We start from the raw sequence: 16,601 nt of genomic DNA, 5'->3' as shown, positions 1-16,601 counted from the left end.
CCAGTTCACTCCGATGTAGTGGAAAATGTAAGTTTTGTGATCATTTCATTGTCCGAGAAATCTCACAACTTTGTATGGTTAAGAGTTAAAACTCCCAATCACAAAAAACTATTACATTTACTATTATGTGTGCAATACATACTGATGTAGCTAAGTGATGCATGTTTATTTGGTTTAGGTTATTGGAGCACTTACGTTTTGTTGTCACTTATATACATGAAAGAATATATTTTATTCCTTCATGCAAAAGGTGGTGGGTATACATATACCAATGCTTTACTACAATGTACTAATGTGATCAGTATAATTTTTACCTGCATTTGATATTTATAACACCTTATGATCACATAAAATTATATTTCATTATAGGCAAAAAAACAGTTGGCTTACTTCTTCATTTGAAATGTAATTTTAGTTGAAAGTAATTTGTATTGCAATTTTATTGAGCATGTCAACATTTCAGAACGAAAAAATACGTTTATATGCTTTACATTAACAGTCCCAACCTTTTGAAACTCCTACACTATGTACCTAATTTTTAGATGAACAACTTTTTTACAACTTGTTTTACAACATTTTCCTTTGACTAATCCATCTGCAAGATTTTAAAGTCTTTTTTTACTTCAAAGTTCTTCATTGCACCAAATGAACATTTTTCTTAACTTCTATTACCTTTGTAACTAAGAACCTTAACTCGTTTTAAACACCTAAACATTATTTATAGCAAGAAATTTACAAAATACATACGAGTCTCCGGGATGGAAAACGTCTGTAGAAAAACTTCTGTATCTGCTATATTTTTCCCGATAGAAAAAATAGTGGGATACAAACAGAAGATAAATGTCACATATATGTCAAAATGACTATTTAGTTATTAGAATGAAAGTTATAACATGTATTCGGGAGTTGGATTTGTTACTCAATATATTATAAAAACGTACTTAGCAGTTTAAACAATATCACTCCTGTTCCTTGCCTGCTTGTGATCCAGCTGTCATTTTATTTTCTTATGATTGGCTTCGTAGTGGTGTTTAGTGGACTTTATCCATTGCATACAGGGAGAAATTACAGACTTAAGCATTTATAAAAATGCTGTATATCCTCACGTAAGAGCATGAATTAAAAACTGCCTCCTAAATCATTTACTTTTACTTTCCCTCGATCTAGTTGTTGATATGGAAGTTAGTTTCTCAACGTATTTCATCCAAATGAATACTTTTCTTTTTCATTCGGAGGTAAGAGTTATGTGGTTATTGGTTAATGTTTTTTTCTTTTGTCTGTCTTCTTTGTTCTTGCAGGTTTGCAGGCTTTGTTCTGGGATCTTATCATATATCACCAGAAGAAATGAGAATACATGATGAACAGTACGGGCCAGGGGGCCTCTTCTTAGAAGACCAACTCTTTGATACCAGGGGAGAGCTAGAGGGAGGTCAGCATATGCAAGGCGGTCAAGAAGAGATTGAGGAAAATAATGAAAACCACTTGAGCAATGATGAAGAAATCACAGGATATATGGCATTGGTATAAACTACACATTGTGCAACGGTTGCTCATAATTGAGCCATAATTGAACTTCTTGTTTGAGGCATGCTGGATGACCAGAGGGTTCTGAGACTCATACTTGCTGTTTTCAGGCCAACCTAAAATCATCTGAGCCTAGAGGAAAAAGCATCTCGAGTGCTCTAGACTACTCACTCATCATACCTGAATGTGTACTGACAATGGATATCCAGTCTCAGGGAAAGGGAAAACATGCTGTATATAACCAATCTTTTTAATTTGCAATAGCAGTCTTATTTTTCAATTTTTTACCAATCATTGATACGCTAAATGAGACTATATTTTTAGCAAAATTGAATTGCACTGAAATGAAGAAAACGTTTTGTGACATAATGTATTTCAATACACAAATAATGTTTTTAGAAGTCTGTGATTTATTGATATTTGTCTGGGCTTCGTAATGGGTCTGGAACTCCATACTGACTGTCCTTGTTTAACAATCGATTGTCTACTGGGCCAGGTGAAACACCTTCACAGCTACCATAGTGGTGCATAGTTCTGTTATGTTATGTTAGTGACCTCTTATATAGCGCATGACTCACCCAAGGGCATCTCAGCGCTTACCTAGAGGAAAACCAAAAAGGAAAATCCAGACACAGGGAATATTGTTAGGGACAAGTTTGAGTGGAAAATTAGGATTCTTAAGAATTTTATGTTGGTTATGCCAGACCTGCACCTTCATCCCTTGCAGATGATATTAATTAAATATGCAGCAAGAGGGATGGAGACAACATTTTAACTTCTTAAGTGTCTTCATGGGCACAGGTTTCTGATTACCTGCTTTTAGGTCTCACAGGAGCCCAAGACCTTTTGATTTTACTGCAATTCTATATATACTATACACATTTAGGGCATGCATCCAGCCCTGTTTATCCATTGGTCTGTTGTTGTATCATTCACCTTTGTATTCTGCTTTCTGCAACTACAGCATAGTGAGGTCAGTACATTTCAGACGTTAGCTAATTTCACTGTGAGTGATGGAATTCTGCTCTTTAACAAGGACCACATCTGTACACAAAGTACTTCCCATCAGTGCCAGGTAGTACTATGGCAATGTGAGTCTTTAGAGACCCAAAAATATTTTCAGTTTTAGCCAATGCTTATTTAAATATTGGTGGGGGCATGGCAGCTCCCCCGTTCCACACGTCACATAAAAAACTATGACAAGCAAATTGACAAAGCCAAAAGGCTGGTAGCCAACACCAGACCTAGTCACATTGCCAGTGATTGTTTCATAATCCGTTTAGGAAAGCTTGCACATGTATAACTGAAAACCATATTTCTCTGTTTTTTGAGAAGTTATAGTAAATGGTGAAAGTAACCCTTTGGCTGAGGTACAGCCATTGAAAATCAATGTTCCTATTAATTGGGGATTGACTGTCCACATCCCTTGTTGCAGTTTGAGCGACATTAAAACAAATATCTCTCAGCCTAACTTAACTGGACATTGTATTTCCTAGTAGAGATTCATTCTGTCCTTTTAAATGGTCTCCATTTTTAATTAAAAATGTAGGGAGTGATTAGAATAAGAGGTGGGTAGAACAGCGTTGTTGCTATACTGAATTTCATGTCATTGTAGCGTGAGAAATACTTTAGTCTAATGTCCTAAATGGAAATAAGGCCCGGACTATGAATTTTATGCAAATACCATGCAGTGAAATTCTACCAGCATGGTCTCATTACTGCAGCTTTCTTTGGTAATTATACTGCCAACATTCAAAGTGAATGAATCTGCGATGGGACAATAACCTAAAATGTTCACGTTTTCCTACTTTCAACCTCTTTTCTCAATATTGCACAATATTGAACAACTTGCACAACTTGGCAAACAGGGATCAGACACTGTTGCTCTCTATCCTTTTATTTCCGAGCAACTCGTAATGAAGGCTGTAAGTCGTTTATTCACGAAACCCACTTAAACTATGGTCTCCCCATGGGCTGTAGAAATTAAACTTGAAACTGGCAGTATTATTCAGAAATGTACTCCTCAAACTGAGTGGGCACTTGCTGACTATCGAGGAGGCCTTCATAGCAGCACACCTAGTTAATGCAGGAAAAACAACCACGGACATACTTTCTTTATTCTGAAAGTTGCTTTTGATATGATGGGTATCCATAATATAGCAATACAGTGCCATCCCTCTCTCATAAACCCAACATCAAATACATTTTTAACTACCTCTGTTACATGGTTGTTTGTATAACCTATTGCTGCTCACTTCTACCATTTATTCCTCCAGCCTAGAATTCCACAGCCTGCTCAAACATATGATCACTAAAGACTCCCTTCTCATTTCTATCCTTTCTTCCTGGTGGTTCAGTTCTTAGTTCAATATGTAATTTATTCTGCAGAAATACAATACCATAAAAGTGAAGTTTATAAAAATAATCAAATATCACAATACAACGGACCCAATCCAAAAATACATATACAAGGCGTATGCTTTTAGAGCCTCTGCTCTACTGTCATTCTTATACAGGCCATTAATAAATATCCTAGATTAAGAAAGGGGTGGTGTAATCAGATAAAATAGTAAAACATGCGAGATCCAGCCTCCTGCTAGGGAGCACACAAGGTAGTTGGTTGTTTCGAAGATGCCCTCACCCACCCAATTCATTTCTGGGACCTTTAGCCTACCGCTGCTAGAGTCAAAATATAATCACTCGTCTCCTCTAGTGTTTCTAAGTCGCATTGCCGACCTTAAAAAGTTTACGGTGCAACAAAGAGTTAAAACCTCTGTGGACAACTTCAGAAACAATAGGGCCACCTTAGCCTGCTTAAAAGCAGCGTTTTTTAAAATGCTTTTTAAAAAGAACTTCCTTGGGTGCACGCAGTAAAACAAAGTGAAGGGTATCCTGTGGAGACCGTTGGTCGCAGCCGCACGGGCCGTTCAACTCTATCGTTTTAGTGTAACCTGCTGGCACCGCTAGGCTGTGATGCAGTAGGTTTAACCTAAAGCGTGTCATTAAAAATCTGTCTTGGGCATTGTTGATAAAAGACAAATAAGGCTCAATTCCCAGGCAGGATTTAGTCAAAAGGTGCGCTCTCACAGAGGGTTTAGTCACCTCGCTGTCTTCCCACCGGGAGGCCACGTACTTTGAGAATTCCACCTTGACGTAGACCTTATCCTGAGGTAACAGTTTAATGGAGTGGTTGAAGAAGTCTGCATAGCCCAGGACTGACAGGTTTTCCCTCACATACTTCAGCCATGGGATGTTCCTCCCCTGGTCACGTGCAATGCAATCCCTAATGATCTCCTTGGTAAATGCAGCCTCAGGGTTTGTCCAAATTTTGACCCAACAGGTGATGGTTTTTAATTCTATCCTGTCTCTCATGTAACTGACACCCAATTCCTCAAGAATGATAAAGGACGAGGTGCTCTGCGGAACTTTGAGCAGCCACTGTAGAAATTGGTACTCTTCAGTATGGACAATTTGTGCATCAGTAAAGCCCCAGACCTCACTACCATATAGTGTTTTGGCACAGCACATTGAACTGTAAAGTCTCAAAATTTGTTCTGGTGACCATCGGCCCAACCTACGCGCAAAGTTCATAATAGTGCCGGAACAGCTGGTTAGGGTGCGACATTTCTCATCTATCATGGCTTTAAAACTGAGACGGGTGTCAAATAAAATCCCCAGGTATGAGAAGGTCTGGACTTTTTCCAGGCAATGCATGCCTGTCATGTATTTATATTTCCTTTTCGGGGTTTTCCCCACTATGATATATGATTTGGAAAGGTTAGCGGATAGGTCTAGTCTCTCCATGAAACAGACAAAGCCATCTATCAGACATTGCAGGCCTCGAGGTGTCCGCGCGAGAAGCACCGCGTCGTCTGCGTAGAGCATAAATGGGACCCCTCTTGTTCCTATCCTAGGCGAGTCCACCCCCAGAGCAACTAACGCCTGCTCCAGGCCATTTATATACAGGGTAAATAGGAAGGGTGCCAGGATGCAACCCTGTCTTACCCCCTTTGAGCATGGGAATTGATCGGTCGTGCTCCCCTCATTGTATCTGACCTGAGCAGAAGTATTCCGATGTAGAACTCTTAGGATGTTCACTAGACCCAGGTCCACGCCAAGAGCACCCATGAGCTCCCACAATTTCTTGCGGTTTACACGGTCAAAAGCTGCCATCAAATCCATGAAAGCCAAGTACACTGTCTCTTGACTAGCAATAGTGTACTTGGCTGTCAATAAGTATACATTGAGGCATTGATCGGCCTTTGAGCGTCCTGACCTAAACCCGTACTGGGTATCAATAATTATGTGGTGTTCCTCCGCCCAATCCAAAAGTCGGTTGAGGATAGCCCTGCCCAGAACTTTCACTGTTACATCAATGCGCGAGATGGGACGGTAACACAATGGGCTATCCCGGTTTCACTTTTTAACAAGCATTGGAAATGCAATAGGTCTCGCAGCATTAGAGTTAGTGCTTTTAGAATTGTTTATGGGTTTTTTTGTAATTCTTTAACATTTTTGTTTCCTGTAGCCAATGCTAAAGAATTAAAAAAAAAAAGCCATAAACATTTCTAAAAGCTCTAACTCAAATGCTCCGAGACCTATTGCACTGTGTGAGGGTGAGGGGTTGAGGGTGAGTGAGGGTGAGGGTGGGTGAGGGTGGGTGAGGGTGGGTGGTGGTGGTGATGGTTAGCCTCCCCTGCTGCGTTTCTGGCAGCAGACAGGCTTAGGTGCTAGCAGCTCCCTGCAGCAGGCTGAGCTGGGCGAGGGGATTAGTGGCGGGAAAGGCCCCCCGTTAACAGGGGGTCTTTGGTGTATTACTTTGTCAGCCGCCACAGCAGGAGCAGGGGAAGATCTTCAAAAGAAGATTTTCGAAAGAAGAGACATAAAATATGTTCGAAGGCTTACTGCACAGAAGCTGAGAAGGGGGGAGCCAGGACTTGGGGAAAGTGACGTGTGCAAGACAAGTTCTCGACAGGTCCCAGCTATAGGCAAGAATCAGGGATGCATTAGTACCGACTTCAAAGGGCCGAGCGGTACATGCAAGGCAGGCGATGCTTTTAGATGGAACTCGGAAGAGTACAAGGGCTGCCACACAAAGAGAGCTTCAAAATGGGGGAGGTGGGCTTTTGCCGTGTGAGGTGGAGCGGTATGGATTGGGAATGGGAAATAAGAACTAGAGGGGCAGGAAAAGAAGAAGAGGCGTAGACGGGAGACAGACGCATACTAGAAGACAGAGCAAAGGAGAGAGAGAGACGGAGAAATAACAAGACGGAGGGAAGAGAGGGGAGGGGGGAGGAGAAATGCGACACGGCGGGAAGGGGAGGGGGCGGAGCGGGCGGAGGATGATTTTCACTCAAACCTCTGTGAACAGCTGAGCTGAAGAGTGTCCCGTGTAAACACTCCAACCGGTCAGGGTGGTGATGGTTAGCATCCCCTGCTGCGTTTCTGGCAGCAGACAGGCTTAGGTGCTAGCAGCTCCCTGCAGCAGGCTGAGCTGGGCGAGGGGATTAGTGGCGGGAAAGGCCCCCCGTTAACAGGGGGTCTTTGGTGTATTGGCGACTTAATTAGCTCACCTACGGGAGTTACGCCACTGCCTAATTTATAGTCAAAGCTGAAATTCATGCGTGCTACACAGGCTAGCTTTGAGCGTCTGCATATGTGAACAAAGCCTGTATTCATTTCTTATGCAAACATTTCATGTCTGATGCAAAGGTGTGAACGTTTTAGGGAATGCGTGAGTGGCCACAAAGAATAATGTATGCATTTATAAACATTTAAACATCAGCCCATTAAGAAATAACCAGCGGCTCACTGTTTGCCTGACAGTTAAAGCTATTCCAGGGAAGCCACAGATTGTCTTTGAAGCCGGTAGCGTTTGTCTATCCGGGATATTGTGTAGGTGTGTGCTGTATAGAAAATATACTTCTATATTCGAGGTTTATAGTGTCTGCCGCGCTTAGCGCATGAGCCCGACTTAAAAAAAAAGTGAACAATTTAGATTTAATTGGTTTGACTTTTTTTGTAAATCGCTTCTATGTTTTCCACGTGTTGTGAGATTAAATAAATTAATATGGCTCACGGTAAGGCCATTTTGTGAAACAAACGGGGGCCTCTGTTAGCTGTGTTTAGAAGCGGAACTTTTTTTTGACCGAGGAGATAAAATGTGCTGGGCGCATTTTTAAAAGGATAACCGTGTTTGCTTTAATGTTTTGAGCGTGTGTTTTTGAGTTGAGCGTGTGTTTTATAGCTCGATTTGTGGCGCACACATGCTTCCACCGTCCCTCTGGAAACGCGTACACCTCTGTAAGCAATGAAAGTGTAAATTGGGGGTAGTTACCCCTACGCTGGGGTTCTAAAGACAAAGAGGACCCCTCCTGGGCTCTTTCAGAGGCAAAGAGACCGCCGCCGTGGGCGGGGGGCGGAGTTAAAATTCAACCTGAGACCGCACTGCAAGTGTATGCCCCAGCGGGCAGTGATTGCCCATGTGAATGGGCTTGGTGTGGGGGTCACAAGGTGAAGGGACGGCCCCTCCTCTCTCGCCTACAGGCTGGGGGGCGGGGGGGAGGGGGGCTGGCGCACTGGTCTCCACCCCTCCCGATGTGTGCTCTTCTCTGGGTCGTGTTATGTTAAACCGTGCAGTGCCAACACGTGTGCCCCCAGAGACTGTGGGGGTTCGTCAACTAATATGCATGGGGTGAATCTGTAGTTTGGCAGTGACTTCACGCACAGAGCTGGTGGCAGGGGGAACGCTGCCCTGGAGGAGTGAAAACCAGGCTGCCAACTTTCTTTAGGCCGGGTTGGCAGGCAGCGCCGTGACGGTTAACAGTTACTGGCCTGGCAAACGAACAGCGATTAACCCGCCTCATCAGAGGCAATGGGGGTGACGCCTATTTATAGCTCATCCTGCCTGTCGTGTTTATTTATCCGCATTCTGGTGCTCAAAGTCCCGGATTAATCATGGGAAATGCAAACTGCAAGTGACAGACAGACTGCCAAGACAACAAGCATCAACAAGGCTAGCGGCAGGCAGGCAGGGGAGGAGAGGAGGAGGGGGGAGGAGTGTGCTGGGGGAAACAAAAAAGAAGCCGGAGGGAAGAGAGGGGAGGGGGGAGGAGAGCGAAAGGATCGGAGACACGGCGGGTAAAATAAACAAAAAAAAAAAGCCGGAGGGAAGAGAGGGGAGGGGGGAGGAGAAATGCGACACGGCGGGAAGGGGAGGGGGCGGAACGGGGGCGGAGAGGGGAGAGAGAGAGTAGGCAAGGGGGAGGAGAGCGAAAGGATCGGAGACACGGCGGGTAAAATAAACAAAAAAAAAAAGCCGGAGGGAAGAGAGGGGAGGGGGGAGGAGAAATGCGACACGGCGGGAAGGGGAGGGGGCGGAACGGGGGCGGAGAGGGGAGAGAGAGAGTAGGCAAGGGTAAACAAACACGGACGTGCACGCGCCCGTGACTTTTAAGGTCAATGCGCATGCGCATAAGCTTAATGCGCATGCGCATTGACCTTAAAAGTCACGGGCACTGCAAGGAATCGCCACGATTCCTTGCAGTTAGATAAAGAGTGGATGAGCCCCTATAGTCTCGCTTGCTCGATGCGCATGCGCATCGACAGGCGAGACCTAAAAATGGGTACAATTGTGGATGTGGACCAGGATGCAGGCATGCCCGAATCCACTGCTGCATTAATGACCCTGGTCAATATAGGCGCTCACAGTTCTACCTGGCTCAAGAAAAGATCAGGGGGAACCCCATCAGGCTCAGGGGCTTATTCCTTGTCAAACCTTCAATGCCCACCTTTATCTCGCCAACAGAAAATATTATATGTCCGCAGTCCTCAGCTACTATCAGGTCCTCCATCATGCCATGATTGTATAGGCCATTAAAGTGCCCATACCAAGATTCTGGCAGAATATGGTTTGCTATCCTAGGTTTATTAGCATCTTTGAAGCAGGGGTCGTTAATAACCTTCCAAAAGGCGGTCATGTTATAAGACTCGACCGCTTCCCTTAAATTCTCCCAGGCCTGCTGTTGCAAGGAGTTTTTACGTCGCTTTACTGCCTGTTTATAGAGTACCCGACATGTGGTCACCCTTTTCTGGTCCCGTGGGACCGCTTTTAAAGCCAGCTTTAGGTCTTTCGAGGCATGGGAACAGTTGTGATCAAACCACCTGTGGTCCTCCTTACTCTTTTTGATGGATTTCGTCCTGAGTAGGCTGTCAATATTCTTGGTGACACCTACAAAGGCTTCAACCAGTTCTGGCCCGTCCACCATTGGGTTTAGAAAAGGGGGTGGTGATGAACAGAGTGTCTGAATTAAGCAGACCACTCTTACCCAGTCCAAAGATCAGGGCTTGATCCATCACCGTTTTTTAGCTCACTGCACCATCCCAGCTCAGAACTTGGCTATATGCAAATTAGTCTGACCCTGGCCCAGTGCATCATGGGAATAGGGCAGACCAAACTACCAAGCCAATTCTTATACTGGGAAGGAAACAAGCTACCGGGGACCGGTTTCTGGCATTTCAGCCGTCTTCGGCCCGGCTTGCTTGAATCCTGATGGTGCAATGAGCTAGGGACTCACATCTGAGTATACCCTTCCACGCTTATGGTGGACAAAAATGATTCAGAAAAGGGGGTGGTGATGAACAGAGTGTCTGAATTAAGCAGACCACTCTTACCCAGTCCAAAGATCAGGGCTTGATCCATCACCGTTTTTTAGCTCACTGCACCATCCCAGCTCAGAACTTGGCTATATGCAAATTAGTCTGACCCTGGCCCAGTGCATCATGGGAACAGGGCAGACCAAACTACCAAGCCAATTCTTATACTGGGAAGGAAACAAGCTACCGGGGACCGGTTTCTGGCATTTCAGCCGTCTTCGGCCCGGCTTGCTTGAATCCTGATGGTGCAATGAGCTAGGGACTCACATCTGAGTATACCCTTCCACGCTTATGGTGGACAAAAATGATTCAGAAAAGGGGGTGGTGATGAACAGAGTGTCTGAATTAAGCAGACCACTCTTACCCAGTCCAAAGATCAGGGCTTGATCCATCACCGTTTTTTAGCTTACTGCACCATCCCAGCTCAGAACTTGGCTATATGCAAATTAGTCTGACCCTGGCCCAGTGCATCATGGGAACAGGGCAGACCAAACGACCAAGCCAATTCTTATACTGGGAAGGAAACAAGCTACCGGGGACCGGTTTCTGGCATTTCAGCCGTCTTCGGCCCGGCTTGCTTGAATCCTGATGGTGCAATGAGCTAGGGACTCACATCCGAGTATACCCTTCCACGCTTATGGTGGACAAAAATGATTCAGAAAAGGGGGTGGTGATGAACAGAGTGTCTGAATTAAGCAGACCACTCTTACCCAGTCCAAAGATCAGGGCTTGATCCATCACCGTTTTTTAGCTCACTGCACCATCCCAGCTCAGAACTTGGCTATATGCAAATTAGTCTGACCCTGGCTCCGGGGCATCATGGGAACAGGGCAGACCAAACTACCAAGGCATTTCTTATACTGGAAAGGAAACAAGCTACCGGGGACCGGTTTCTGGCATTTCAGCCGTCTTCGGCCCGGCTTGCTTGAATCCTGATGGTGCAATGAGCTAGGGACTCACATCTGAGTATACCCTTCCACGCTTATGGTGGACAAAAATGATTCAGAAAAGGGGGTGGTGATGAACAGAGTGTCTGAATTAAGCAGACCACTCTTACCCAGTCCAAAGATCAGGGCTTGATCCATCACCGTTTTTTAGCTCACTGCACCATCCCAGCTCAGAACTTGGCTATATGCAAATTAGTCTGACCCTGGCCCAGTGCATCATGGGAATAGGGCAGACCATACTACCAAGCCAATTCTTATACTGGGAAGGAAACAACCTACCGGGGACCGGTTTCTGGCATTTCAGCCGTCTTCGGCCCGGCTTGCTTGAATCCTGATGGTGCAATGAGCTAGGGACTCACATCTGAGTATACCCTTCCACGCTTATGGTGGACAAAAATGATTCAGAAAAGGGGGTGGTGATGAACAGAGTGTCTGAATTAAGCAGACCACTCTTACCCAGTCCAAAGATCAGGGCTTGATCCATCACCGTTTTTTAGCTCACTGCACCATCCCAGCTCAGAACTTGGCTATATGCAAATTAGTCTGACCCTGGCCCAGTGCATCATGGGAACAGGGCAGACCAAACTACCAAGCCAATTCTTATACTGGGAAGGAAACAAGCTACCGGGGACCGGTTTCTGGCATTTCAGCCGTCTTCGGCCCGGCTTGCTTGAATCCTGATGGTGCAATGAGCTAGGGACTCACATCTGAGTATACCCTTCCACGCTTATGGTGGACAAAAATGATTCAGAAAAGGGGGTGGTGATGAACAGAGTGTCTGAATTAAGCAGACCACTCTTACCCAGTCCAAAGATCAGGGCTTGATCCATCACCGTTTTTTAGCTTACTGCACCATCCCAGCTCAGAACTTGGCTATATGCAAATTAGTCTGACCCTGGCCCAGTGCATCATGGGAACAGGGCAGACCAAACTACCAAGCCAATTCTAATACTGGGAAGGAAACAAGCTACCGGGGACCGGTTTCTGGCATTTCAGCCGTCTTCGGCCCGGCTTGCTTGAATCCTGATGGTGCAATGAGCTAGGGACTCACATCCGAGTATACCCTTCCACGCTTATGGTGGACAAAAATGATTCAGAAAAGGGGGTGGTGATGAACAGAGTGTCTGAATTAAGCAGACCACTCTTACCCAGTCCAAAGATCAGGGCTTGATCCATCACCGTTTTTTAGCTCACTGCACCATCCCAGCTCAGAACTTGGCTATATGCAAATTAGTCTGACCCTGGCTCCGGGGCATCATGGGAACAGGGCAGACCAAACTACCAAGGCATTTCTTATACTGGGAAGGAAACAAGCTACCGGGGACCTGTTTCTGGCATTTCAGCCGTCTTCGGCCCGGCTTGCTTGAATCCTGATGGTGCAATGAGCTAGGGACTCACATCTGAGTATACCCTTCCACGCTTATGGTGGACAAAAATGATTCAGAAAAGGGGGTGATGATGAACAGAGTGTCTGAATTAAGCAGACCACTCTTACCCAGTCCAAAGATCAGGGCTTGATCCATCACAGTTTTTTAGCTCACTGCACCATCCCAGCTCAGAACTTGGCTATATGCAAATTAGTCTGACCCTGGCCCAGTGCATCATGGGAACAGGGCAGACCAAACTACCAAGCCAATTCTTATACTGGGAAGGAAACAAGCTACCGGGGACCGGTTTCTGGCATTTCAGCCGTCTTCGGCACGGCTTAGAGTTGTCTGCTTAATTCAGACACTCTGTTCATCACCACTCCCTTTTCTGAATCGTTTTTGGCCACTATAGGTGTGGCAGGGTATACTCAGACATAAGTCCCTTTCTCACTGCACCTTCAGGATTCAAGCAAGCCGGGCCGAAGACGGCTGAAATGCCAGAAAGCGGTCCCCGGTAGCTTGTCTCCTTTTTGGTGAAGAATTGGCTTGGTAGTTTAGTCTGCCCTGTTCCCATGATGCACTGAGCCAGGGACAGACTGATTTGCATATAGCCAGGTTCTGAGCTGGGATGGTGCAGTGAGATAAATAACGGTGATGGATCAAGCCCTGATCTTTGGACTGGGTAAGAGTGGTCTGCTTAATTCAGACACTCTGTTCATCACCACCCCCTTTTCTGAATCACCATTGGGTTTAGGCACTTCCACACATACTGTTGTTTATCTGCCAATAAGGCTCTATAAAAGGATTTGCCGTCCGTCTGAGACCATCTGAGTCTCCTCCCTTGATCAGTTGCTATTATGACGCCACTCTCCCCCGGGCAGGCAGAGTACTTGTTACATTTGGTTCCCTAAGCGACATGACCAAAGGGCTATGGTCACTAAAGATGCTTAACTGAATCTCAAACCCTAAAATCCCCCACTTTAACATGTTGGAAACAAAGATAAAATCAATAAAAGAGTCACAGCCTCTCCCTTTAAAGGTTGGATGGACCAAGCCATTCTCCCCTACTTTGATCAGGTCCATGGTGTGTGTGAGGGCATAAGTTCCTAGCACCTTGTTTAGCTCATTTCCCTCTCTTGTGTGCTCTATATGCAGATCCTCTTCCAATGGGCAGGAAGACCAACCCGCCCCACCCCCCCCCCACTCTAAGTTTCACATTTGGGCACAGGTGACAGTTAAAGTCACTGAGTAACACCAACTGGAACGCTCGTTCCCCCTGGTCTTGTATCCCTGCCAACCTACTGTCCAATTCATTCAATCTTTTTGTTGTTGACCCATTAAAACAGCGTTATAAAAATTTATAAAAATTTACTTATTGCCCTTGATACAGTCTAATCCCTTGCATGAAATCGGAGTCCCAGCATAATCGTCTCTCCTCCCCTGGAGACTTAAATCCACGTATGTAATCAGGCCTCCCCTTGCTCTTCCCACAACAGCCTTGCGTGCTGGTACAAAATACATTTTATAACCCTCAAGCGAGAGCGTGCTACTGTCAGTCTCCGATGTTTCCTGGAGACAAATGACCTGGAATTTCTTTATATAAGAGTGCCATTCGATGTTGGATATTTTAGATGAAATCCCAGCTATGTTCCATTAAATAATCTTAGTAGTACCCTGGCTAGAGATAACTGGACTGTCTAATGGGCCTGGGAGGAACAATAATTACTTGGGTATTCCCTTCAATGGCAGTCCAGCTAGGGTCTCCCAGGAGAAATGGGGAAATTGATTCTTTGGCTCCCATTTCTCTCATTCCTGCATTGGGAGAGACAACTGTGGCCAACCCCAGTTGGGATGCTCCTGTCACGTCAATCAATGTCGTCAAGGGATGAGACATTTACAAGTGGAGCATGCCAATTGAATAACTGGGCCAGTGGACCCCCTCGGAAACATCCTACATGATCTATCCTCTGAATGTCATGAATGTTTACTCCCGTCGTATCCCTATAAAAGAAGCCCAGTGGTAACATTTTAATAGTCTATCCACCCTCTTCCTGATAGGACCCCTTACACTGGGTGAGAAGATCATGTACCAGCCAAGGAAACCTAGGATTTAAAAACACAATGTCTCCTGGGAAGCACTTCCTAATACAACCAATCCAGGACACCCTTCTCGCCATTAGTATGTGCCTGTGGTTTGCGATGTTAAAATGTGCATTTCTATTCAACCAGTGGGCCGCTTTATTGATCAACATCCGTGGGGTTTCTTCTCTATTTCCACTGAGGGCCGGGACACCTGTCAAAACTACTGTGTATGGGCAGGCTGCCGACAAGAGATCTAAAACTGGCAAACCCGCGGTACACCTGATGGAATCATCTTGGGCGAACACCCTGTCCGGCGGTGCAAGTGCTCTACCTGCTATGCCCCATGTATTTTCCGGGCCCATGTTCGAGCTCAGATTCTGGACTGCGGGGCCCGCCCTCATGTGCCTAGTGTCTCCCACAGTACCTCTTAAACACAGGGCATTTCCGTCCCTAGACCCCACCAATTGCTCTTTAACTACACCCTCCTTTATTCCCTTCAGATGTTCACCAACATGTGTCAAACCCTTGTTTCTCTCTAGGGACAAAGCAACGCTTGATGGGCTGGGAACCTCTAATACCCCCAGGCTATTGGCGGTATGCGCCGTGACCACGTTTATTTGAGTCCCAATCAACAGGCACACTTTCTCTTCGATTAATTCGATTTTCTCGTATATGGGCCCTAGCTGAGTGGTTAACATTGTTTCCAACCTAGACCACAATTGCAAGTCCCTCCCCTCCCCCTGTTCTATCTCTCTACAATTTGTGCACTGAAATTCCCCTGCAGGACCTTCCATGTCTTTGGACCTAGCCAATTCTGGTGGCCTTTTTGCTTGGATTTGCTGTTGACAGTGTGACGCTTAGCTATTGTCTCATGGGGCCAGCTGGGGGGGGGGGGGGGGGGGGGGGGGGGGGGTGCTGGTCCTTCTTATCTCGCTCTATCTAATAATACCCTTTTGGACCGAGTAACCACCTCCCCGCCGGGAAATTTCTTACCTCTTTGGTGTCATGGCCAGAGCGTGGCCTCCCGCTGCCTGACCTGACCCGACCCGCATGGTAGAGCCGAGTATGGAACGCAGCCCTCCTCACTGTCTTCTACAAAAATCTCTGTCCTACACAAAACATCCTGTGTTAATTCAATTGTTGAGTTGATGATCCCGCCACCTGTGGGGGTAAAGCGGCAGAGTTCAGGCTAATTACAGTGTGATTGCCAATTACATTATCTTGGGCTACTGGATTACCGACCTTAGGCGACCTGGCTATAGCTAACCCCCCCATTGACTACCTCTTCTGTGACACAATTGAGTCCAGTGAAAGTCTCTTCTCAGCCAACTGGATCTCACGCACTAGTACAGACTCTGCCCTAGTTAAAAATGCATCTAGTGTCCCCTTCTCACACCTCCAACGGTTGAATCCTTCGCCTTCCGCTTGCTCATCCGACCAAATAATCAGAATACCAAATTGGCAGACCAAGTACCAACGGGACAGTCCATACAATCCAGAGCCTTGAGAGAAACTAGAAAAGTTCTAGCCCTGGTCCTCTGTATTTTTCTGGGCAAAAATGTCCGGGCTGACCTATGATCTCCACCCGATAATAGCGAGACAAGAGACTGTAATTAAACACCTTAGGTTTGACCTCACCTCCTCCTCTTGACAACAGTAAGTAAATATCCGTGCAATGAGACAGACGTTTCAAAGTTCTAAGGGTTTTAGGGGGGTGGCCCAGCCCAGCCTCTTCCGGCCCCTGACGGGCGCGAACGGGCCCGCCCTTGGCCCGGGCGCGTCCCGCGCTGTGGGAGCCCTCGAGTGTTTTTAAAAGCGCCTCCTGCCGCTTAACGATGATGCGGTGCTGTGCGCCAGTGGAGGATGCTGGGATCGGTGGTCCCCTTCCTCGGATGGCGAGAATGGCGGCAGAAGATTCGTTGCAGTCCCCCTGGGACTGTTTAGGCGGCAAACCCTTAGGGCAGTCAGCAAAAGAAGATCTCCACTGAGGGTTAACTTGTTGGCCCATTACCAAGGCTTTCTAACT

General features: G+C 46.1%; 1 protein-coding gene across 1 annotated transcript in view; it reads left to right on the top strand.

The window, feature by feature from the left end:
- NEMP2 (nuclear envelope integral membrane protein 2) overlaps nt 1-3,976 on the top strand; it is a 227,309-nt gene extending 223,333 nt beyond the window's left edge. Inside the window, exon 9 of the mRNA XM_086955376.1 lies at nt 1,299-3,976. Coding sequence (XP_086811502.1) covers nt 1,299-1,527 — 229 coding nt within the window. The 3' untranslated portion in view covers nt 1,528-3,976. The remainder of the gene's footprint in view (nt 1-1,298) is intronic.
- The last annotated feature ends 12,625 nt before the right edge of the window (nt 3,977-16,601 follow it).

This window comes from Lissotriton vulgaris, chromosome 2_1, assembly GCF_964263255.1.
Source record: "Lissotriton vulgaris chromosome 2_1, aLisVul1.2, whole genome shotgun sequence".
NCBI lineage: Eukaryota > Metazoa > Chordata > Amphibia > Caudata > Salamandridae > Lissotriton > Lissotriton vulgaris.
This window is presented reverse-complemented; position numbering and strand designations above follow the sequence as displayed.